Consider the following 26,375-nt stretch of genomic DNA (forward strand, 5'->3'; position numbering starts at 1 on the left):
GCCCCCCTGGCCAACTCACCGATTTTCCTAGCAAACTCACTGACCACATCACCATGGATTGCACGACTTCCTCCAACTATCTCCTACTGGGGGACCTCAATATCCACTTCCTGGACCCGGTCGACAAACAGGCTGTAGAACTCCTACAAGATCTTTCCTCTATGGGCCTCGGCCTAAAAAACGCACAGGCGACTCACGACAATGGACAGCTACTCGATCCCATATTCACTAACATCCAAGATCTGAGCACTCGCCCCCACGTCCCCCTCCCTTGGACCGACCACTTCCTGGTCCCCTTCGAATGGCACATTAACATCCCTCCACCTCAACCTCCTAAATTCAGAACCCTTATTAGACGCTGGCATAAACTGGTCCCAGAGGGATGGGCAGCTAAACTAAGTGAAGATACCCCTCCCCCTCTCAAGACACTATCACTGCTGACACCAAATTTAACACATGGATCTCCCAATCTCTGGACGACATCCTCCCGAAATCCAGCACCCTCAAACGTACCAAGAGAGTCACCCCTTCCCCCTGGTACACCCCCGAATTAAACTTACTACGGAAGGAATGTAAGAGGAACGAACGCTTATGGAGGAAAGATAAAAAGGCAGACAAAAAAGATATATTTCGGGCCTCTTTAAAATCCTATAAAACGGAACTCCTCAATACTAAAAGCGCCTTCTACGAATATAGAATTAAAAACGCCTCCTGCTCGGCACATGAAACCTTTGCCGTCCTTAAGGAACTCCTCCAGGCCCCAGACCCCCCAGTAAAACCTCTGGACCCCAAAGCAGCGGAAAGCAAATGCATTAAACTTGCCACCTTCTTCGACGAGAAAATCCAAAAAATTCTCGCGGACCTACCCCCAATCACGGCTGACAACCTGGGCGGGGATCCTTCTAAATCTCCCATTAACTGCCCTCACTCCCCTGATGGCAACCTACCCTTTCTGGACACCTTTGGCCCAGTGTCTACGGAAGAGGTAGCCGCGACATTGGCTACAATTAAAAGTGGCTCTCCTCGCGATCCCGCCCCCCTCCGTTTTCTGAAAAAAGTGTCCAGCACCATCCTCCCCCCCTCACGTCCCTCATTAATTCCTCCCTCTCGCAGGGTCTAGTCCCTCCTAGCTGGAAGGCGGCAGTGGTCAAAGGCCTTTTAAAGAAACCCTCTCTAGACCCCCTGGACCTAGCCAACTACAGACCTATCTCCCTCCTCCCAGGAAATAGCAAGATCACGGAGAAGCTAGTGAATAAAAAACTATCACTATTCCTTGAGAGCAACAACCTACTCGGGACCTCCCAGACAGGGTTTCGTCCAGGACAGGGCACTGACACCGCCCTCCTGGCAGCAGTGGAGAAGGCCAGAAGCATTCTGGACACGGGAGGATCAGTGGCAGTGATCCTCCTGGACCTCAGTGCGGCCTTCGACACTGTGAGCCACCACACCCTAATCCAACGACTGGGAGACATCGGAGTAAGGGGCACGGCCTTGAAGTGGCTAAAATCTTTCCTAGACGGATGCTCCTTCCAAGTCTGGGAGAATGACAGCCACTCCCCTGCAATCCCCCTCCGTTGTGGAGTACCGCAGGGCTCATCCCTTAGCCCTACGTTATTTAACGTGTATATGTCCCCGCTGGAGAAACTGGTCAACCCTTTCGGCGTCTCGATTATCAACTACGCCGACGACACCCAGCTGGTGGTAACCCTCTCACACCCGCACCAATCCCCACCCGACCTTCACAGCTGTCTCTCGGAAATTCATAACTGGATGAACTCCTCGGCACTGAAACTGAACGGGTCCAAGACCGAGATCCTGCTGCTCGGACATAAAGAGCCCTCCCTGCCGCCTGACATCTGGCCCGTCTGTCTAGGTGACCCCCCTACACCGAAGGAGGAGGTCAAGAGCCTGGGCGTATGGCTCGAAAAGGACCTGAGCTTCAGATCACAGGCCAAAAAAACGGCAGGAATCTGCTTCGGACTCCTTAGGGCCTGCAGAAAGGTCTTCCCCCTGCTCCCCGCTACCTCCAAGAAACTTCTGATTCAGGGCCTCATTATGGCGAGGCTGGACTACTGCAACGCAATCTACCTGGGTGCCCCCGAAGCCACCCTCAATACCCTGCAGAAAGTCCAAAACGCCGCGGCCCGCCTACTTACCGACACCCCCGCCAGATCCTCGGCAAAGCCAGCCTTGAAGCTCCTGCATTGGCTCCCAGTCAGAGAAAGGGTGGCTTTCAAGGCCCTCTGTCTGGCCCATAAGACCCTCCATGACAAAGGCCCACCCATCCTCAAGGATTTCATCATCCCTTACAATGCGAGTAGGGTCCTCCGCTCAGGCGGAGAGAACTTCATCACTGTTCCCAGAGTCAAAAAGGCCCGGTCCGGAGGACGCCGCTTCTCGGTCCACACGGCCAAACACTGGAACAACCTTCCTCGGAGACTGAGAACTGAACCTAATCTTCTCCAATTCAGGAAGGCCTTGAAAACCTTTCTCTTTCCTTAAATCCCCCCCCTTCGATTCTGACCTCTCCTGAGTTCTGGTTCTAGCGCTGGGATGCTCTAGGGTTACTACGCGCTCTATAAAACCTTAAAATAAATAAATAAATAAATAAATAAATTTGTAACCCTCTGCTGCGAACCCAAGTATTATGGTATTCACTCTTTTCAAGTGAGTATCCAAGTCATCATCTGTTAGATAGATGTTATCGACATAAGATATTGCCTCATCATCATATATTTGTAGTAACTCTGTTACTCTTGCTGAGAATAATCCTGGGCTGTTCTTGAACCCCTGTGGGAGTCGACAGAATTTTTTTGCGAGCCCATTATTGAGAAAGCGGACAAATATCTGCTTTCAGGTGCTATGTTTTGACAAAAAGAATCCATTAGAGATGTCTAATGTTGTTTTGTATTTTTTGCGCACAATGTTATTCATTAGTAATGCACTGTGTGAGTTTTGTACTGCAAAAGTTTTGCAACATGAGTTTAGATGTCTGTAGTCCAAAACTAGACGATATGAATCGTCTGGCTTGGAGACAGGAAACAAAGGATTGTTCATTTGTGAGGTTCAAGTTTCAATCACCCCCTGATATTCAAGTTGATCTAAGATCTCCCTGACCTGTTTTTTAGCTTCTTGCTTAATTGGGTACTGCCTCTGTGCAGTTGGTTGACATTTTAACTGGATTTTGTGAGGAGGAGAGTCCTCATCCCATCCAACATGGTTTTTATATAATGCAGGAGCTTGGGCTACTGCCCATTTTCTTGCAAGTGTATATTTTTTATGAATTGGAATGTGATTTGAGAAGGCAGGTATAATCATTTCTTCGCCATGAGGGCACTCCCTGACAAACTCTGGTGGCCAGTCTTTTTCAGCTAAAAGGATGTCATAGCCTTTGGAGAGGTTATCCCAAAATAGACCCATTATTTTCCTAGTCTTATCTCCCTCTATACGTAATGTTATTTCGTATATTTTATGAGGTTTGCTAACTCTGGTATCTGCAGTTTCCACCTGAATGTATTCATTCGTGTCCACTGTCTCCAGATGATTCATCAGGATCTTGCGAGCTTTGCTCACTTCTGCTGTGCTGTCTAGCATTGTCTGAGCCCACTCTCCGTTTTTCAGCTGTGTCCTCAGGATCCTCGGCATGTTTGATTACATTAATACTGGCTACCTTCTTTTTGGGAAATTGTAATTTTTTACTTTGATGAGCAGGTTCCTTGTCTCTGGACTTGACGTGCTCTTCCCTGTGTTCTGACCGTCCTCTTCTTTCTGATTTCTGCGAGGAAGTCTGAAAAGATCGAGAGGGACGTGTATCGATATCTTGATATCTATCAGGTTTCTTCAAATTATCCCTATTTCTAAGGTTGTATCTTTTCTCAGAGGGCTCCCTCTGGGTAGACTTGTGTCCTTGGTCCGGAGATCTTTCTCTCTGTCGAGGAGACCTTCCTCTGGACTGGAATCTTTTTTCTTTGGGAGTGGATTGTTTATTTCCATCCCAGCTCTTTTTTGGAGTGTTTAGATTATTTTTAATAAATATTTTTTCAGGATTTTCAGTTAGTTGGGGTTTTACCGGTTTCCCACCCAAACTATCTCTTCCTAGTTCTTCATAGGATTTTTCCATGATTCTGGCAAGTTCAAATGGTTGTTCTGCTATATCTGTTTCTTTCAATTTCTGGAGGAAAGTTATATCCTCTGTTGCCAATTGAACTAACTCTCTATATGCCTGTGTTAATTCATTTATTTTAACTAAGAGTTCTTCGCTTGACATTTTGCTAATGTCAGGATGTGGTGTGTGGCTGGCTCGAACCGGCCACGTTGCTCCTGGTCTACCTAGTGGACCGAGCCTGGTGATGTGATTATTATGTTTTAGGGCGCCTTTAAACCAGAGCAGGTGCTCTTTGTATTTTAATGGGATTTCCACCTCCTCGAAAGGAGTGTACTCTTCCGGAGGTTCCTCTTTTTTGTAATAGTGGAAGTCATGTGTGACAGCGTTTGCTGCTGGAAAGTTTATCCATGAATAGAATACCTCTGTCTGCCGATATTCGTGTGCCTCAATTACGAATATGACTGTACCACCTCTTGGTGTTAGTCCATTTTCTATAAGTTTAAGAGTTATAGTTTTTCTTATGTTTTCCGGGATGATAATTGCACGCGGTTCATTTTCATTAAACCCTGTAACATCGAAACCCCGTTGATCTGCATCTACTGCAGTTTCACCGGTTTCGTTGCTGTCGCCGTTAGTTGACATTGCTTTAATGAAAGTTTTCAGAGCAGGTTTCCAAGGAAACAAAGATTAGGTGCACAATATTTTGGAACACTGTATCCTTCAATGTTGAATAAACCAAAAACTATACATAGAAATCTCTTCCTACTAAGTTCCGGCGGATTTTAACCTTTGACCCACTCCAGACGTCTTTGGAGTATGTACGGGAGAAAGGGTCTGTGTGAAAAAGCACGACTGAGTTACTCTAACGTCTTGCGTTAGATTTATCGCCTTACCAAACGTTGGGCGCCATGTAGTGTAGTTCCTATAGTCCCAATAGTCTCTGCGCATTGGAATAATATCTTCAGTAGTGTAGACGTAGGACTGAGGTTAACTAGGTATCTACTGACTATATTAGACTTACGTTTTTGCCAGCTAGCCCAAAGTTCACTAGAAACTTTCTCGAATAAGCGAGGAGGAGTTTAACCTCCCTGGATAGACAAGAAGGGATTTAGTTTCTGACAACCATAAAACATGACAACTTTGCTCTCCTTGATTAAGAGTATATCTCTAGAGTCGTGTGAAAACAAAAGACAGCTATTTCACTCAGTCAAAAGGTGCATACTTAGTTTCACCAGATTGCAGAGAAAAGAGAGACGGGCGTTTTCAATAAAAGGTATTATTTATTGAGCAGTCTCCTTCCTCATACAAGAGAAATGAATCGCTACAATTGCAATACTTATAGTAAAGTAAAGTGCATATAGTAAAAGCAGGATTATAAAATAATACTGTAAAAGCATTGATATGGTGCCTTAGCCATATGATACTTTAAAATGGATAGAAGATATACATACATATATACATTGACTAATCATACTCAACTGGTGCTTCTAAATACGCCTACCCCGGTGTACCTGACCTAAGCCTAATACGTGGGAAGGAGTAAGTAAGTAGCAGTTTAAGTTAAGTTTGTTTTGCCAAGAATCTGACTCAAGAATTCTCTGTAAGGGTTTAGTCAGTTCAGTACCTGGGTATTAGAAGGCAGGAGGGCTGGTATCTCTCTCTCAGGACTCGATATCCCAGTCACCCGCAAGGGTAAGCTGGAAACGCCGGAGGCTGGATTTTCTCGGCAGGAGAAGACAGCCTCTTTCTCAGCGCGTCAAAAGGGAGGGGCAGCGTCCGTGGGCTCTCGCATCAGCTGGGCTCTTGGGCAAGTAGTAGCTGATCCAGATTCACCACCACCGTGTCTTTGCTTAAGGCAGCGTTGGTATATTTATACCTGAAAGGTGCCGGGTTTGACGTAAGGCTGGACATAAGACGTCAATAAAGATGTCACTAAGAACGGGTCGTTCTTACAGTGCTTTACAGGATTGCTTGGACGAAATCAAAACAAAGGCAGCGGGGATTTCCCAGGTTGCTGGAGGCTTGGATTTGTTTAAGAACTCGGTGTGCTTTCTAGGGGGCTGGAGGAGTAGGCTTGCTTAATGTGAAAGCATGCGCTTTGACTGAATTATGAATAGGGTTTCTATGTCGTTGTAGGGATATTATTGATTTATAACCGGACAAGGGCAAAGAATAGAAATATCGATTCAGGTACCTAGATAAACACACTACAAGAGGAGCCGTCAGTCTTAGTTGTTGAGACCTGAATGTCTGATGGGTGCATCTTTATACTTCAACTGTTTGAGAGAGGGTGGCAGTGTCAAATTCTGGAGACACAGCTACCAACAGCTCCCCTCATAGTCTTTACTTTTTGCATCCACAGTCAGTGCTGATTCCACCTAAGACAGTAAGCTTTTCAGTTCGATGGAGTCAGCCTGCCTTGTTCTTCTCATACTTCTTTCAGAAAAGGTAAATGTGTCTTTTACTAAAGTGTCCTTAGCTCGCTTTTGGTAAAATGACTTGTGAGGTACGGCCTCGTTTGATGGTAAAGGTGAACAGTGGAAGTCACAAATTTCAAAGAAAAAAGAGACAAGGACTTCAAGATTCTAACCAAGTTTAGATAAAGAAGAATATTTAATAATTATTCAGAAGCAAAATCAAAAGAATAATTGTGATTTAGGGATTATTAATTAGCAAAAACAACGGTCCCAAAGAAAATAAAGGATACAGTTAGTCATGTATTCTAAACCAAAAACAAATGCTAAAAAAAATAAAATTAAAATGCCGATCCACTGATGCAATGTTGAAGCCACATATGAAATAGTAGTTTTCCTCGCTAGCCATGCTCAAGGGAGAACGGTAAGTCTAGTCTCCGGTAATGATTAACACTGGAATTTGATGCAAGGGTTTGGACTGAACCAATCACAGAAGGTGACGAGCTGCACAGAAGTGGCTTGAAGTACAAAATTCTCAGAGTAGAGTTGGATCATCAAGTCAAAACAAAATCTACTGCCATCAAAATGTGTGAAACGTCAGGCAGTTATAACAGGTGTGAAGTCTTCAGACCTCCCAGGTTATGGATATGGTCCAAGGTTGATGATCCAAACCAACTCAAAGAGCCAGCGAAACAAACACTTCGGAGGAGTGTTCTGGTGTCCGCGCAGGATCATCCCATTCGCTCTAATAACAGCCCACGTGCTGCGTTCACTTTAGCGTTACCACAACAATGAAACACCCAGGTTGAGTTGGACACCTCGAAGGCTATTCACAAAGGTAACTTACACCTGTGAGTAATCTATACATGCAAGAATGCTCATAGAGTAACGTTGCTAGTTTTAGCTATTCACCATTACGGGTATAAAGTTACTCAAAAATGTGGACTTGCACGTCTGTACACGCTTAAACAGAGGTGGAGTAAAATGTACAAATGTAATTTACTAGGGCCAAAGTGGAGTAATAGAGAGTGCAGCACCACGTATGGCCAACCACTGGTAATACAACACCATCCCTTAGAAAATAAGGGAGACAGAGACCTAACAAGCATTGACAAATCCAATAGGTCTCAGCAATTTGGGAGCTATTGATGTTGTTGATGTGAATGTCTTTTAGCTAAGGATTTTTCACTGGGTCCTGTTTTGAAGATGTGTGTTACAAACATGGTATCTTTACACTGGGTGGTATTTATCACACTTGACACATTCTGACTCAGTAGAGTTGTATTTTATTTGGTGCAATAAATATATCACCAATTACAAACCACATGCAATAAGGGACTGAAATGTATAAGAAACACCATGTGATGTCACTTTCTGCGATGTCACTTGGTCAAAGGTTATGTGAGGTCACTGACTCAAAGACCATGTAATGTTCACTTCCTATGATGTTACTTTGCTCAAAGATCTGCAGGTGTGGGTTCCATTGTTCAAGCTGTTCTGAAATGTTGATATTCAGGTTATATGAAATGTTCTGTAAGAGGCTCGTTGACCCTAAATAGCTGATTTACAATGGTTGATAGAATGTTTGAAATGGGATTCCTGTTTGGCTGAGGTATGCAACCAAGCCAGGCAGGAACCACCGCTCTCTACAGGGTAAGCTAGATGCACACTAAAAGATAACCTGTGTTCACCCTCCGGTAACTTGGGACAGAGCAGTCAGGCTTATCTAAAGATGTGTCCACAATTGTCTTCACTGAGAACCAAACACCCCATGGTAGCGCTCGACTCTCACAGGTTAGCTGGCGGAGTAGTCCAAGGCCTACTCAAGGGAGGTGGTGTGGGCCAGTAATCACCAATCACTGGCACACAATGATAACACCCAATAACTGATTGTCCAGTCAGTACATTTTCTTTAGAAGAAGGAGAAGTAGATTTATTTAAAACACACTTCTAAAAACTACAAAATAATGTACAAATATGTACATTGTCAGATGGAACATACATAGATGCCATTGATGAATCACTGGGGACCCCTTAGAGGGTCACCCAAACATCTCACATTAGTTCAATCATTTGTTTTGTAATAAACACATACATTTTGCAAAAATCATTAACATTACTGTGATAATCAATTAAATATTTGCAATCATAATGGTAACCCCATTAAGAATTTATCAATAATTAACCTTGTGTTTGTGTATTCTTTCATGGGTTTGAAATCAAAGCTGCAATGATACAAACAACCATAGAGGGCATCACATTGAAAAAGCACTGCATTGCAACCATATAGTCAGCCCCTACAGGGCATAAGATCAACATCACATTTGTGTATTTCCAGGCCTTCCAGGTCTGATTAAATGCCATTAAATTACCATGCATGTGGCCCCTAGAGGTTGAAACAATACCGGCTGTAGAGTCAAAGCTACAGCCATGGGAGAGCTAAAAAAGAAATGAAAATCAAGGGGAGGTGATCATTTTGGAGTCCCGCCAACTAAGAGTGAGGATTCTGACCGTACCTTTAAAAGAAAGACTGCGTTGTGTTGACTTTTTGGTGGTGGTCCCGTCATCCTGGGACCACCACAAGCAGAGATATGGGCCAAAAAGTGTTCAAACAGCAAGGCTCCGAAGGCATTATGGGGCTATTTTCTGAGAAAGCAGTAAATACGGTAGCAGGGGCACTCTCGCTATGCTGGGGAGAGCTGCGCGAGTTTTGTTACTTTGTTTTCCTTTGTTTTTTAAGCAGCCTCGTGTTGCGTTTCGTTTAGGGTAAAGCAGTCAGCAGATGAGACAGCATCTGACAAATGATCTCAGTCTTCAGTTTTCATGCGCGATGTGAGGCGCAATTGCACTGTATGGCGTGGCAGTGGGGGTGGCGCAGAATGGTGTAAGGGATGAGAGAGACAGACATAGAACACAGGGCTGAGCCATTGTATAGATAGCAGTCTGCAGATGAGACAGCGTCTGACTTTTGATTTCGGGCTTCAGTTTTCATGCACATTGTGAGGCACAAACGCGCTGTATGGCGGTGGCGGTGGGGGGGTGCAGGTAACCTGAATGGGGCGAAACAGAGGGGCGGAACACAGGGCGGAACCATTGTGTATGATAGCAGTCAGCAGATGAGACAACATCTGACATTTGATCTTAGTGTTTGAATGGACAGCAAATATTACGAGATAAGAACAAGAATTGAATTCCTGTTTACAGCGGTGCTCCATAAACCATGTCGCTCGTCTCAAGTTCTCTAAATTAAAGAAAAAAGTAGCACTGATTACAAATGCTAAAATGGCAGCTGGGGATGGATAGTAGTAATTGGTCTATGCTCTAGTAGGTAGAGACATGACAAATGTATGCCGTGGACATATGGGGATAAATCATATTAGATCGATGGTGGAGCCAGCAAATGGTAAGTCTGTGTGTGGGCTGAAGCCCATAAAGGAGATAAGCATGTCTCTTTGAGACAGCGCAAGCAGTGTCTAGCCGAGACATAGAAATAGAACCTCATAAGAAATAAAGGTACATTAAAATAATGTATTTTGTCTTTTCACAAAAAATTATTTCAATTAGTTCTATACAAAACTTTTGAGCAGAGGCAATTTAATAATTTAGAGCACATAGTAAGAAAATACAGGGATTTTACTTTCAGTGCGATTTTTTTCAACAAATCTTTAAAAAACATTTTTAACACATTTAAAATCAATTACATATTTAATTAAAATAAAAGTTAATAGTATTCAAACATTTTGTTCTATATTTAAAGTATATCAAATTAATTTACAATAATATTTAACTTAAAAATAATTCTTTTTTTAAGTTTAAAAAACATTCAAAATATCCCATATATTTTTACACAGGGAGATCTCCACCCTAGTTGAACATATTAAAGATTATATTTCTTCTTAAGATTAAATTAAAGGTTTCCCACCTGAAGTAACATTTGTTCATGTATTAATAATTATTAAATGTGCTGTAGAGAATTAGTTTTAACACATGTAAATTGACTTTACTAATAATTAATGTTATACTAATGTTTACATTTTTAAAATGTATTAAAACATTAAAAAATAATGAAATGTTTTCTTTAAATATTTTTTGCCATTAAATTATATTTATTTAGATTTTTTTAACTAGGTTTAAATATTTAATTCAGCATTATTTCCTATGGGGTTTTATTTTATGTCCCTACCACCATTATTATTTATGGGAGTTTGCTGCAGTTCCAGTGGATGGCCATGTGTGATATTGGACTTAATCCCGCTCTGAGAACAAGTACATTTACGATTGTTTTAGGTACATTATGGCTTAGTGACTTAAGAGTTGTAATTTATAAACAGCAATGGGCTTACTCTTTAGCGGGTGAGTGCCTGTCTTTTCTCTAAACCCCTCCCTATACTCCTCCTTAGTTCTGCCTTCACCCCTCCCCTTTATTTATGAGAATTTCCCATTTTACAGCCACTCCCTCTATTCCTTCCACATTTACTACTAAAAACTATACTAACGTGTGCGGAAACTGAGAAGTCGGGGCAGACAACTACACACAGAAAAAGTCACTAAGGAATGAGGTTAATTCACAAATTTCTATCCCTCACTGTGCTCTTTTCTCAGTAAACAGTTTGATGGACGATAAATTGATTGATGTCTTTGTGGCGGCTTCATGTGAAGGTTTTGCGATGCTGAAAGCTATTCCTCAGAGCACCTTTTGCTTTCCCACATTGTGTCTGTCATGTAGAGAGGTTGCTTTTATAACTGAAGTTTTTGTCACACTGAGAGGACTGATAATGTTTTTTCTTGCTGTGGATTTTCTCATGTTGAATCAGACTGAGTCTCCAGCAGATGCTTCCCTGGCATTTAGACCAATGACAAGGTTTTGCCCAGTGTGAGTTCTCTCATGACGAGTGAGACCAGATTTCTGACTGAAGCTTTTCCAGCATTCAGAGCACTGATGAGGTTTTTTCCCAGTGTGTATGCGCTCATGTTGAATGAGATTGGCCTTACGACTGAAGCTTTGTTGGCATTCTGAGCACTTATACGGTTTTAGTCCAGTGTGAGTTTTCTCATGTTGAGTGAGACCAGATTTATGACTGAAGCTTTTCCAGCATTCAGAGCACTGATAAGGTTTGTACCCCGTGTGGGTTCTCTCATGGAGAGTGAGAGCTATTTTCTGTCTGAAGCTTTTCTGGCATTCAGAGCACTGATACGGTTTTAGACCAGTGTGAGTTCTTTCATGTTGAGTGAGACCATATTTGTGCCTGAAGCTTTTCCAGCATTCAGAGCACTGATAAGGTTTTTGCCCAGTGTGTATGCGCTCATGTTGAATGAGATTGGCCTTACAACTGAAGCTTTGTTGGCATTCAGAGCACTGATACGGTTTTAGTCCAGTGTGAGTTCTCTCATGACGAGCGAGACCAGATTTCTCACTGAAGCTTTTCAAGCATTCAGAGCATTGAAACGGTTTTAGTCTAGTGTGAGTTTTCTCATGTTGAGTGAGACCAGATTTATGGCTGAACCTTTTCTGGCATTCAGAGCACTGATACAGTTTTAGTACAGTGTGCGTTCTTTCATGACGAGTGAGACCAGATTTATGACTGAAGCTTTCCCTGCATTCAGAGCACTGATAATGTTTTTGCTCAGTGTGAGTTACCGCATGTTGTGAGAGAGTAGATTTCTGACTGAAGCTTTTCCAGCATTCAGAACACTGATACGGTTTTAGTCCAGTGTGAGTTCTCTCATGACGAGCGAGACCAGATTTCTCACTGAAGCTTTTCAAGCATTCAGAGCATTGATACGGTTTTAGTCCAGTGTGAGTTCTTTCATGACGAGTGAGACCAGATTTCTGACTGAGCCTTTTCTGGCATTCAGAGCACTGAAAAGGTTTTTGCCCCGTGTGGGTCCATTCATGTAAAGTAAGGCTGAATTTCCGATTGAAGCTTTTACAGCATTTAGAGCACTGATAATGTTTTTGCTCAGTGTGAGTTCTCTCGTGTTGAATGAGATGGTCTTTCCGACTAAAGCACTTCAGGCACTTAGAGCACTGATAAGGTTTGTGCCCAGTGTGGATTCTCACATGTTGAATGAGATCACTTTTCCGACTGAAGCCTTTCCGGCATTCAGGACACTGATACGGTTTTTGTCCAGTATGAGTTCTCTTGTGTTTAGTGAGGTGGGATTGATAACTAAAGCTGTTCTCACATTCATTGCTCTTATTCAAGTTGTCTGTATCTCCAAGTTGGGTTTGTTCCTGGCTACATGCCATCTTAAGTCTGAATCTAATTCCGGAGTCTGTACTTGTTTGTGTTAAAACTCAACATTAACTTCTAAACTACGCTGCTGAAGATCTTCTTCACATTTGCATTTGACTAATTATAGCTTTTATTTGGAGATCAATGTTCTTATCTTTGAAGCCAGCCTATCTTTGAAGCCAACCTAAACTTTCACTGAGAGGCCCCTTATTTTTATTAAGATGCCCCTCATGGATTCATTTTCTCCAAGTTATGCCCACAAGGATTCCCTCAAGTAGAATTAAGCTCTTTCTGACTGCAGTTTATCGCATTTAATTTAGTTTTAAAAGCACTGACAGGGTCTTTGAGGATTAGTACTTACAAGTGAGGTAAATTTTTATACAAGTAATGAACTGGGATTAAAAGATGCTGGGGTAGTTTACGAATTATCAATAGTGTAACACTGGCCCTTTTTTAGCTTCCTATTCCGGTGAGGCCCACCATTAACTTTGGAGGTCTGGCACACTTGGAAACAACATAGATCAACCCAAGAGACAGAGTTGGTAGGAAAACTCTTTCTATGTTGTAGATGTTAGTCCAGTATCTTTGCTGTAATGACATCTGAGAAGAACATTTTCAGTTATTTTTTAAATACAAGGTTTTCTCTCCTCCGAATCACAGGAGACGGAGACATAAGCGTGCTCGTGTTAACTGAGGTTATTAGCCTTCCTGACAGTTCTGTCACATCACATCACGTCTACGGATACTGATTTGGTGGGAGAGGCTTAGGTCTCTATGTCATTTCTCATAAATCATCAGACAGAATTTGCAACACTGCTCTGTGTGAGGATCAGTTGTTGCCAATGTTCTTTGCTTGACCAATCGTGAAATGTTTCCATTCAGTTAAAATATTCTTTTAATTAGTAGTTGCAGTAGATTTTCAATTTACTTGCGGATACAGTTATTATTTCAAAGGTTATTCAATCCCAAACACTGACACTTGGTAAATGTTCCTTGTCATTGTACTTCAAGGGTTCGACAACAAATAATGATTGTAAGAAAGTCGATAAATAACTTTCACATTCAGCAGTTTCTTCCACACCAAATCCCTCACCATTCCTGGTGCATAGAACTAGTTTCTCTTTTAGAGATCTAGAATGTTTCTACTTTCCTCAAAATATCCCGACATTGCGACATTTCTTTTTCTTTTTGTTGCCTCAGTGACCTGTAAAAATAGTTAGAAATTATAAATGAGTTGCACTCCAAGAGGGTAAAACAGTTCATGGATACTGCATAGACAGGGAACTCGGGACCACTGAAACTCAATGTCGTGAGAGCTAAAGTAGTGAATACTGTAGAAAGAAAGACAAGTTACACATGCATCATGACACAGATTCTCAGAAGCATCCAACACCAACAGTTTACTCTTTCTGTGATGACGACTGGCATCACAGTAAGGCATTTGTACCTCCTTTAATGAATTATCAGATGTTGTGCACTCCCCTGCCCATTTAAAGGACTCTTCTATTCCTTATTTCAGGGATCCATGAAGAGACATTTAATTGAACAAAGGAATCTGCCTGATTGAAATCACTGCTCCAAATGCCACTGGTGGAGCGTGATTATTTTATTAAGAGTGTTTTGGTCGATCAACTCCTTACCCTTGGGTGTGATACTAATACATAATACATACTTAAGAAACATGACTAACAGTGTGCCTCGTGAAACACGTGAGAGTTTAAAACTGCATCGTAAAAGCATGCAGAAGGGTCACAAACTGGTTTGAGATTAAGTCATTCCTGACAGAGAGAGAAACCTACTAAAGTGCTATGAAAATAATGTGAGAGGTAATAATGCAGTCTGTAGTGTTAACACAAAATATGATTATGAAAATGCTCAAGTACAATGAGTCCTGCTTATGTTTTCTTTGAGATGCAATTCCGAGAGAAAGTGCTTGCACGTTTCTCAAAGAAATGTAATTAGGCTATGCTTACAAGTATAATGAAATGGTGTTTTTATATTATTTCTTATGCATCTCTATTTCTTTACTGTTTTCAACATTAGCATGTTTTTTCTTTAGAAAATAGTGATTTAGTGGTTTTCCATGTAGGCCTCAAAAATGTATTTTGTGTTTCATTATTTCCTTCGAATAGACTAAAAATGTTGACCTGATTGCACGGTAGCTATGAGTATTATCGCTGAAGTTTTTGTCCTACAGTTTGAAAAATGGACATCCTTTCTGTTAGAATAAAACTGTATTGACTTTGCTGCAAGCTCAGAAGAGAGCGAGTGGAGTGGACATGTTGAGTTGCAAATGTATTTACTATTTCTGAAGGGAAGTGATATTGCCCATTCTTAAAGAACAATGACCACTGGGAAAAAAAAAGAACAATGACCACTGAACAAAGGTATTACATATGGGTTCCAGACGATCTAGGTTAGAGAAAGATCACACCACGGTTGCACCATGGATTTTGACTAATGGAAATCATGCAAACTACCTAGAAGTTATTTTGTGGGCAGGAACTGAAATCGTTTGGAGGCATAATTGCCCCTTGGGAAAAGGACGGCATGCTGCTATTTTCCCTTGCAAATCCTGGGCCTGACCTGCTGTCGGTCTGAACTTTGATTTTTCCCTGAACTGAAGTCTCCTGATTACCTCCGCACTTTACAGGCTGGTGAAGTTGAGCAGGTCAAATCTTTCAGGTGAAGAATTTATTAACAGTGGGCAATGAACTCAGCTCCGCTAGTGGAGGTGGAGATAACTACGCATTACATTGAAAACACGGAGTTCATGCAAAAACTCCCACTCTGCCACGTAGGGAGTTAGCAACTACACCCACAACCTTTTTGTAAAACAACGTTACCTTTACATGCTAAACAGCATATAACCGTTTCACAAAAGTGAGCTTCGAAAAATATCAGGCAATGAGAGAGGTGATGATTTTGGGGTCCCCCCAACCTAGGGAAGGGCCAAGCAGATGCCTTGAACACAGAGAGCATATCACGCTGAACGATTCAGTGGTGGTCCCATCCTCCTAGGACCATCCCAAGCAAAGTTATGGGCAAAGATACAATGCTAACCAAAGGCCCAGCAAAGCATTATGGGGCGAGATTCTAGAGTGCAGTGAATATTATACTATTAGCTCTCAGCTGAGCCGGGAGAGATGCAGTTTGAGGAATGTTTTAATATTGCATACTATAATATTCACTTCACTCTAAAATCTCGTCCCATAATGCTTTGCAGGGCCTTTGTTTGGTATTGTAATTTTGCCCATAACTGACTGTGCTTGGGGTGGTCCTAGGAGGATGGGACCACCATTGAATCGTTCAGCCTGATATGCTCTTTGTGTCCAAGGCTTCTGCTTGGTTCTCTCCTTAGGTTAGGGAGGACCCCAAAATCATCAACTCTCCCATGCTTGCTTAAGTTTCATTTTCACTTTTGTGAGATGACTATATGCATTTTTGCATGTAATGATAGAGTTACTTGTTGTTTTACCAAAGGTATGTGAGGTTTCTGTTTCATTAAATGGGATGAGACGGGACGGAGTTACGGAGTGGAGTTTCACTGAGTTTTTGTTCAACTCCGCAAAATTCTGCGTAGTGGTACTCCGCCAACTTCGCCTACCCTTAGAATTTATGACTCCCGCTATTGCACGCTGTGCTCTAGCGTTCTACTGGGTCCACCTTGCGTCCTGATAAGTCTACAACCAATTCTTAGTTTGTATGATTCCGAATTGCATGTTCTATTTTGAAATGTGTATTCTCTCTTTTTCTCTCTTCCTTCCACAGTAGGTGTTATTTGACGATGAATTTGTTCTGAGCTGTGATGTGCTGTGATTTACCTGTATACAAAAGAATAACCGTTATTAAAAGATTCTAGTGTATGTTTGTGCTTTGACCATTCAATCTTGAAGTTTAGATAAAGATAACTTGATAACTATTCCATGTGTTTGTCCTTACTTATTGATGATTTTATTAATATTATGTGAATATTATTAGCTAGGCACTTCATTATTAAAGGAGTGGCTTTCCACCTCTAGTTATCTGAGTCCCTATTAGCTCATACGGAGGACCTTATGATTGTGAATGAATTGTTGAGTTTCTATGGGCCAAACTCTGCGTTATTGTGAATTGTGTTGCTGAGGATTGAGTTTACGATGTGGTGGGTAACCTATGTTTGAGCTCACAAATTTTACACCTCTCCCCTGGATCACCACCGTAGACTGAGGCTGTGTCCAGTAAGCTCAGTGGAATTCACCATTTCAAATTATGGTGAGGATAAGGACTTACCTGGTGGACTGGAACTTGTTACACTCCTTTGACAGGACCCAGACACTCCAACACCTAAAAAAAAGAAGAAAAAACCAGCATAACGGGAAAGGAAACTAAAATGGGATAAGAAAAGATGAATACTACAGAAACAGAAGAATAATAAAAAAGAGACTCTCTTCCACTCTTCTTCAAAGAGACCCAGTGTGGCCCTGGGGGTGACAAACAGGACAGGAAAGGGCAGGCTGGGAGGACGCAAAGAGCTGGAAGTCAGATCTAGAGAGAAAGGATGGGGCAGGTATAGACCAAGGAGAGGATAGAATCATGGGGTGTAGAGGAGACAAATGTGTCGACAGTCAAGGGACTGCTTGGGAACATGGGAGGCAAGCATGCTGATGGCCCAGTGCCTCCCGACCCGAGAAGGGCCCAGACCTGCGCTAGGATCCCACCACATTCATATTCCTTGAGAATGTGGCTGCATCAGGTGGGTGCCAGGGTTAGTGGAAACTCAAAAATTGATGAGGGGGGTTTGCGGGAACATGGGGAGGTTGGCCACTGCTACAACGACCATATGTGGCGGCACGCTTTTCCAGATAAACCTTAGTATTTATAAGAGCCCTAAAGTAAGAGGCGGAAAGAATAAAACTGGTATGAAGAGAATACACTGAAAGAGTTCAACAGTTCCTTATTAGCTTCCATACCTTCAGGCCAACAGATGATAGAGCATTCCAAATGTGGCAGGACAAAGGGGGAAAGGAGGGTTATACCAAGTAGGTTGATTATAACAAAAACATCACACAATTTAGGAACCCGAAGATAAATAGCCTGACCCTGGAGTATACCAACATTTGTGCAGAAACACGCTTAAAACAGCTAGCATAAAAACTACGTTACAGCCACGTATTTGTTTTATTTTTAATTTTTTTAAGATCATATGCTATCTAGCTAGAGAATGGTCTGGAGAGGGAGTCAAATTCTTGAAGCTGAAGAGAGATAAAAAACAGAGAGAGAGACACAGAGAGAGACTTGAGAATAAATAGAAGAAAAGGAAACAGAAGGCACTAGGAAACGTTACCTGACAGTTATCTTGTTTATTTCTCTGAAGGAGGCAGCCGCACCACCTGGCACGTCCCAGAATACCTTGAAAGGAAGTAAAGATTTGCTTCAACCAAGAGCTTATCTGCATCAAACGTGAATCTCACTTCCTCTCATCTTCCAAAACAACTGTCCTTAACTTACAAAGGAAAAGTCTTGTTCTCTGCAAAACCATTGTAAAGCACAGTTGGTCTATGATTAAATAGACATTTTTTTGTAACCTTTTTATTCTTCTGGTATCTACGACCAACCCACAACATCCTCCAAATTCAAATCTTGCACTGCAATGGACACACAATGAACCATGATCACTTGCTGAACATGGTCCGAGTGAACACACAGCCCACCAACAAACTAAACAAGGTCTGAGTGCTCATACAGCGCACCCACAAGCTGGACAATGTTCGAGTGAAGACACAATGCACCAACAGGCTTAACAAAGTCTTAAGTGCACGTTCAGCGCACCCACAGGTATAGGAGATTCTGAGTGAATAGACAGCTCACCCACAGGCTGAACAAGGTCTGAGTCAACATACAGTGCACCCACAGGCTGAACAAGGTCTGAGTCAACATACAGCACACCCACAGGTTGAACAAGGTCTGAGTCAAAATACAGCGCACCCACAGGCTGAACAAGGTCTGAGTCAACATACAGCACACCGACAGGCTGAACAAGGTCTGAGTCAACATACAGCACACCCACAGGCTGAACAAGGTCTGAGTCAACATACAGCGCACCCACAGGCTGAACAAGGTCTGAGTCAAAATACAGCGCACCCACAGGCTGAAAAGGTCTGAGTCAACATACAGCACACCGACAGGCTGAACAAGGTCTGAGTCAACATACAGGTCACCGACAAGCTGAACAAGGTCTGAGTCAACATACAGCCCAACCACAGGCTGAACAAGGTCTGAGTCAACATACAGTGCACCCACAGGTTGAACAAGGTCTGAGTCAAAATACAGCGCACCCACAGGCTGAACAAGGTCTGAGTCAACATACAGCACACCGACAGGCTGAACAAGGTCTGAGTCAACATACAGCACGACCACAGGCTGAACAAGGTCTGAGTCAAAATACAGCACACCGACAGGCTGAACAAGGTCTGAGTCAACATACAGCACACCGACAGGCTGAACAAGGTCTGAGTCAAAATACAGCGCACCCTCAGGCTGAACAAGGTCTGAGTCAACATACAGAGCACCCACAGGCTGAACAAGGTCTGAGTCAACATACAGGACACCGACAGGCTGAACAAGGTCTGAGTCAACATACAGGACACCGACAGGCTGAACAAGGTCTGAGTCAACATACAGCCCACCCACAGGCTGAACAAGGTCTGAGTCAACATACAGGACATCCTTAGGCTGAGCAAGGTCTGAGTCAACATACAGCGCGACCACAGGCTGAACAAGGTCTGAGACAACATACAGCGCACTCACAGTCTCAGAGAGCATATTCAAACAGCTAAGCCCACTTCTTCATAACCCAATTTTTCTATTTAGAGCCCTTGAAATCTGGTTGACAAACAGCATGTTTAAGTCTTTGTACATATTTCTGCCCACCCTTCATAAATCCGTCAACCACACTCAGATTTACAGAAACCATGCTCTCTGAGCAACTTTAAGCTGATGCAGTGTCCGACCGAATGCTGAGAAATGGCAGCAACAAGGCATCAATGCATCCAATCCCTACTCTTAAGGTGAACCAGGAGTGGAAGCGAGGTGACCCACCTGAAGGAACAATATGTGAGCCAAATGGCTGGTGGGCGATGTTGGAGTCAAATGAGGAACATTCGAGATGGCAGGACCTGAAGGTTCTCCGTTGTGATGGGAACCAGGAAGCCCATGATCACGTGAAAAAGACGCAGATTGGATGATGATGTGCAATTAGTGACTTCTGCCCTGGAAAGGCAAGGGGTGAAGCAATGCCTTGAACGATGGATGGTCACCCATTCCAAGGCTGGCAATAGTGAATGGAGGGCAGCACGGCTTCCCAGCACAGGGTGGGGAAAGTATATGAGCGAACAGGGAAGCTATACAAGGGCCCACTGGTCATGCCAATATGGATGAATGTATGTATGTATGTGGTATTACTATCAAAAGACACACAAATGATGGACGCAATGCAGAACAAATCAAAACATTCACCCCCATTCAAGAGACCTGGGTTAAATCCATCATTCTTTTGCTCACCATGCCACCCCAGTTTAGACCTGACAATATGCAAATCAGTCTTGATGCTGTGCCCCATGGGAACAATCCAGCCCGAACTGTTAAGCTAGGTCCTCCCTGAACTGGAAACAAACATCCTTGGACCTCAGGGTTTCACCCCCCTTCAGCCAGGATAGCTTGAATCCAGTGGCACAGGGAGCCCGGACCCATGTCTGGGTATACCTGGCGCACTTGGGGCGAGCAAGCAAAGACACACAATTGAAGGGTGGAACGCAGAACAAATCAAAACATTCACCCCCAGTCAAGAGATCTGGGTTAAATCCATCATTCTTTTGCTAACCATGCCACCCCAAGTTTAGACCTGGCCATATGCAACTCAGTCTTGACCCTGTGCCTCATGGGAACAGTCCGGCCTGAACTGCTAAGCCAAGTCCTCCCTGGACTGGAAAGAAGTATCCTAGGACCGGTTTCAGGGTTTCACACCTCTTCAGCCAGGATGGCTTGAATTCAGAGGCACAGTTGCCCGGGACCCACATCTGGGCATACCCGGTACGCTTAGGGCGAGGAAGCAAAGACACATAATTGGTGGACAAAATGCAGAACAAATCAAAACATTCACCCCCATTCAAGAGACCTGGGTTAAATCCATCATTCTTTTGCTCACCATGCCGCCCCGGTTTAGACCTGGCAATATGTAAATCAGTCTTGAACCAGTCTTGACGCTGTGCCTCATGGGAACAGTCCAGCCCGAACTAAAAGCCTGGCTGATGAGGGCTCTTAGCCCGAAACCGGTCCCAGGATGCTGCTTTCCAGTCCAGGGAAGACATGGCTTGGCAGTTCGGGCTGGACTCTTCCCATGAGGCACAGAGTCAAGACTGATTTGCAGATAGCTATGTGTTAGATTTGGGGGTCTATGATTGGCAAAGGTAAGTACTTGGGACATACAGGGACCCTCTCCTCTAGTCAGGGCAAGGGACTTACTCTTCAAAATAACCCCTGCTCACCCTCTAGGTTGCGTGGCGCGAGCAGACAAGGCTAATCATGGAGCATTATGGGTTAAGCATTTGTAAATACACAAAGTAACTCAATGACAACACCACAAAAGGGATACCACACTATGTTTTGTATCAAAAATAATTACTTTTATATAAGGCTTAGCACAAGAACCAATTACGTTTAAAATTAGGCCACAATACTATTCAGGCAAAGCGTCCTTGAACAAATGCGTGATTCTTTTGTTCTGTGCGTGTTGCGCACTGCATACACGTTGCGGACTTCACCGGTCCGGGGCACACACCCTGGGGTGCACGTCGAAGTACAGTACCTTTAGAGATGGGGAGTCCGGCTCGAATGAGGCGTGATGGCGGACTTGGAGCGGTGTCGGCCTCTCAGGGCGGTGATCCCGGCTGGTCGCGGCGTCATCTGGACGAGGCGTAGAGCGGGGGCCACGGAGCGATGAGGCGGACGTTCCGGGTCACAGTGCAGTGCGGCGTTTGAGCCGTACCTTCCTTTTGGGCTGCTGTGTGGATGCGGGCAGCGTGGCACGAGGCAGCCAGTACGAGGCGTACGGGCCGGCTCTTTAGTGCGGCGCGGTCACAGAAATCAGGAGCGCAGTGCGAGGCGGCCAGTACGCTTCGTGCGTATGGGACGTACTTCGCCTTGCACTGCACTCCGGTCTGGCTTCCAGCGCTGGGGGGCGGCAAAGCGAGCAGTGCGGCTCAAAGGGGAGAAGGAGGTAGAGTGCGGGCCGCCCAAGCGGGACGGTGCAGACACGGCTCAGGTCAGAGCGGAGTCACCCGGGGCAAGGCGGCCAGGCACAGGCTGGACAACAGACGGGGGCGAGGCACGCTTGGTGTCGCGGCTCCAGCGGCACAGAAGATTGGGCAAAAGTCCAGCAGCACGTCAGGGAAGGCAGGGGAGAGTCCAATAATCCTGGGACTCTGTTCAGGAGGCAAGCTCACCCACAAGCCCTGGGAGATTGTTGAAGCACAAGTTTGCAAAGTCTCTTTAGTCTTTTCCTCTCCTTTCACAGCAAGGCCAATCCCCCAGGTTAGGGACAGTACTCCTCCTTCAGCTTTCCCAGGTCCTTCTCATCGGGCAGAGGTTCTTCGTGGTTCAAGCAGGATCTGATTTCTTAGGAGCAGGGCTCCTATATTTATACCACATTTCTTTTGTTCTTGCAGGCCAGGGGGCCTTTGCCCATTCAGCCCAGTTCTGGAGCACTTTGTTTACAGGACTCTGGCTTCTTCTTTCAGTGTGCAGGGCAGAGACATCAGACGCTCCACAGGAGGTGAAGCCAGCATTGTGGTGGCAGAGCACAGCCCTATTCAGAGTCAAGGGGCACTCCTCCCACCCATCCTGGTGTAATCTTCCTATTCACCACCTGGCAGCCCAGACTGTCTCCTGGAATCCCCCATCCCTGTCACACACAGAAATCAGACAGCAGATAAACATCAGAGCAGAGGCGGGCTGACTTGGTTAGGCAAGCAAACACCAGCTTTCTAAAAGTGGTATTTGCAAACACAGAACATTAAAATAAACCTCACTAAAAGATGTATTTTATTATTCTGAGTTCAGGCATACTAAACTCGAATTTCTACCATGTTCCCTGAGTCTGTTAGAATCACAGGATGTAACAATTCTAACAGCCCATTCTGGCTTATGGGAACAGGTAGCCTTGCAACAGCGAAAAACGAAAATGACTGTAATTCACTATTAGGACATGCCACACACATCATGGCTTGTCCTACCTTATGCTTACAATGCATCCTGCCCTTGGGCCTACCATAGGGGTGACTCACATGAAGTAAAGGGAAGGTTTAGGGACAGGCAAGTAGGGGCACTTGCCCAGTCAGCATGACAGTACCAGACTGCACGCAGGTTCTGCAATGGCAGACCTTAGGCACATTTTACAAGGCTGCTTCTGTGTGTGGCACAACTAGTGCTGCAAGCCCACTAGCAGCATTTGGATTTACAAGCCCTGGCACTCCTGGTGCACTTTACTGGGTCTAACAGTAAACCAAATAAGCCAATCATGGAAATCAATCAACATATACACTTTATATAGGGAGCACTTGCACTGTGGCACTGATTGGCAGTGGCACAGTGCTCTGAGCAGCTAACACCAGCAAAACACATGAGGCAACAGCAGCAAAAATGGAAGGGAGACCCACGCCAAGGATGCCAGGTCTAACACTATGTCTGAACTGGGGTAGCGAAGTCAGCTAAAGAACGATGATGGATTCAACCCAGATCTGTGACTGGGGGTGAGTGTCTGAAAAGTTTCAGCGCTCCGTCTATCATTCCTTGTGTTTGCTTTGTTTGCCCTAAGTTGGCAGGGTATGCCCAGAAGTGGGTCCCTTGCTCACTTTGCCACTGGATTCAAGCTAACCTGGCTGATGAGGTCTGTTAGCCCAAAACCAGTCCCAGGATGCTTGTTTCCGGTCCAGTGAAGACATGGCTTGGCAGTTCGGGCTGAACTGTTCCCATGAGGCACTGGGTCAGACTGGTTTGCATATGAACATGTCTGAACTGGGGTTGCGAAGTGAGCTAAAGAACGATGATGGATTCAACCCAGATCTGTGACTGGGGGTGAGTGTCTGAAAAGTTTCAGACCTCTGTCCATCATCTCCTTGTGTTTGCTTTGTTCACCCTAAGTTGGCAGGGTATGTCCTGACATGGGTCCCTTGCTCACTTTGCCACTGGATTCAAGCTAGCCTGGCTGATGAGGGCTGTTAGCCCAAAACCAGTCCCAGGATGCTTGTTTCCGGTCCAGTGAAGACATGGCTTGGCATGTTCGGGCTGGACTGTTCCCATGAGGCACAGGGTCAGACTGTTTTGCATATGAACATGTCTGAACTGGTGTTGTGAAGTGAGCTAAAGAACGATGATGGATTCAACCCAGATCTGTGACTGGGGGTGAGTGTCTGAAAAGTTTCAGCGCTCCGTCCATCATCTCCTTGTGTTTGCTTTGTTCACCCTAAGTTGGCAGGGTATGCTCAGACGTGGGTCCCTTGCTCACTTTGCCACTGGATTCAAGCTAGCCTGGCTGATGAGGGCTGTTAGCCCAAAACCAGTCCCAGGATGCTTGTTTCCGGTCCAGGGAAGGCATGGCTTGGCAGTTCGGGCTGGACTGTTCCCATGAGGCACAGGGTCAGACTGATTTGCATATAGCCATGTCTGAACTGGGGTGGCAGAGTGGGCTAAAGAACGGTGATGGATTAAACCCAGATCTTTTGACTGGGGGTGAGTGTTTGATTGATTCAGATGCTCCGTCCATCACCACCCCCTTTTGTACCACTTTTGGCCGCCATAAGTGTGGCAGGGTATGCTCAGACGTGAGTCCCTTGCTCACTTTGCCACTGGATTCAAGCAAGATGGCTGGAATGCCAGAAACCGGTCCTCAGAAGCTTGTTTCCGGTCCAGGGAAGGCATGGCTTGGCAGTTCGGGCTGGACTGTTCCCATGAGGCACAGGGTCAGACTGATTTGCATATAGCCATGTCTGAACTGGGGTGGCAGAGTGGGCTAAAGAACGGTGATGGATTAAACCCAGATCTTTTGACTGGGGGTGAGTGTTTGTTTGATTCAGATGCTCCGTCCATCACCACCCCCTTTTGTACCGCTTTTGGCCGCCATAAGTGTGGCAGGATATGTTCAGACATGAGTCCCTTGCTCACTTTGCCACTGGATTCAAGCAAGCCGGGCTGAAGACGGCTGGAATGCCAGAAACCGGTCCTCGGAAGCTTGTTTCCGGTCCAGGGAAGGCATGGCTTGGCAGTTCGGGCTGGACTGTTCCCATGAGGCACAGGGTCAGACTGATTTGCATATACCCATGTCTGAACTGGGGTGGCAGAGTGGGCTAATGAACGATGATGGATTAAACCCAGATCTTTTGACTGGGGTGAGTGTTTAATTGATTCAGATGCTCCGTCCATCACCACCCCCTTTTGTACCGCGGACTGTTCCCATGAGGCACAGGGTCAGACTGGTTTGCATATGAACATGTCTGAACTGGGGTGGCGAAGTGAGCTAAAGAACGATGATCGATTCAACCCAGATCTGTGACTGGGGGTGAGTCTGAAAAGTCTCAGCGCTCCGTCCATCATCTCCTTGCGTTTGCTTTGTGGTATTACTATGGCATGAACTCAGCGAAAAAGGCAATGGAGTGCTGTAGATGGCCAAAGACAAGCATAAAGTCAGGCGAAAATCCAAGACGACCTCGCGGCCATCTCTGAATGGATGGTAGTTAACTACTTTCAACTGAAGTCCACCAAGTCGGAAGTGCTCCTGGTGGGCTGAGATACCCATCGATGGGGCAATCAATGGTGGCCTGTGGCCCTTGGAACCCCACCTCAACCGAAATCCATGGTCAAGAAACTGGGAGTTTCTATGGATGTGCTCTCTCATTTGAGGGGCACGCTAAGACAGTGGCTGGCACTTGCTTTGGTGTCTTACATGGCCTGAAACCCATTTTGGGACTTTTTGGCGCACCTGCTCGATAGGTGATTGTCCTATCCACCGTGCTGTCATGACTAGACTACTGTAATGGGTTGCTACTTGGTGTTAATTGTGCTGTGACCAAAAGACTTTAATGGGCCCAGAACGTGACTGCCAGCACACTCTTTGCACTACCTAAGTACTGCCGTGTTTCAGACCTTCTCCGCCTGCTCCCCTGGCTATCTAAAGAACAGAGAGTCTACTTTAAGAATCTGTGTATGACACACAAGATCCTGTATGGCCTGGGTCCACAATTGTTGGGCGAGCTGTGCTCTCTGTATGTCCCGGCTCGAGCCTTGCACTCTGCGGACCTGCATTTGGCCTGTGTCCAACGAGTGCACAGGACAAGAGCAAGGGGGCGCTCGTTCAGAGCACTGCCACCAGCCCTTTGGAATTCCATTCTCCTTGCTGCCCGTAGCACGCAAGACCATTGGGCTTTCAGGACAATGATCAAGTAGTGGCTTTTCTCCAACCACTAGCTTCCTCACCGTCTGCTCTGTCAGATTTAGCGCTGGGATGCCCTGTTGTTGGGGCAGCCATGTTCTCTACAAGTGCGTATAACATAACATAAAGTGATAGAAGAGGAGGCAGTTTGTTCACGG

At 44.8% G+C, this 26,375-nt stretch overlaps 1 protein-coding gene across 1 annotated transcript; it reads right to left on the bottom strand.

Moving 5' to 3' along the window:
* Positions 1 to 8,425: 8,425 nt before the first annotated feature.
* LOC144807696 (uncharacterized) lies at positions 8,426 to 18,129 on the bottom strand. The gene is made up of 3 exons (XM_078673340.1): positions 18,082 to 18,129; positions 17,028 to 17,081; positions 8,426 to 13,959 (listed from the first exon to the last, which is right to left on the bottom strand). The coding sequence occupies exon 3, from the start codon at positions 12,767 to 12,769 to the stop codon at positions 11,330 to 11,332; it is 1,440 nt and encodes a 479-aa protein (XP_078529466.1). The 5' UTR covers positions 12,770 to 13,959; positions 17,028 to 17,081; positions 18,082 to 18,129; the 3' UTR covers positions 8,426 to 11,329.
* Between the last annotated feature and the right edge of the window lie 8,246 nt (positions 18,130 to 26,375).

This window comes from Lissotriton helveticus, chromosome 1_2 (assembly GCF_964261635.1).
Source record: "Lissotriton helveticus chromosome 1_2, aLisHel1.1, whole genome shotgun sequence".
NCBI lineage: Eukaryota > Metazoa > Chordata > Amphibia > Caudata > Salamandridae > Lissotriton > Lissotriton helveticus.

What these genes read in the sequence shown, in the direction of transcription:
- LOC144807696 (XM_078673340.1), bottom strand. Translation starts at nt 12,769, where the DNA reads ATGGCATGTAGCCAGGAACAAACCCAACTTGGAGATACAGACAACTTG.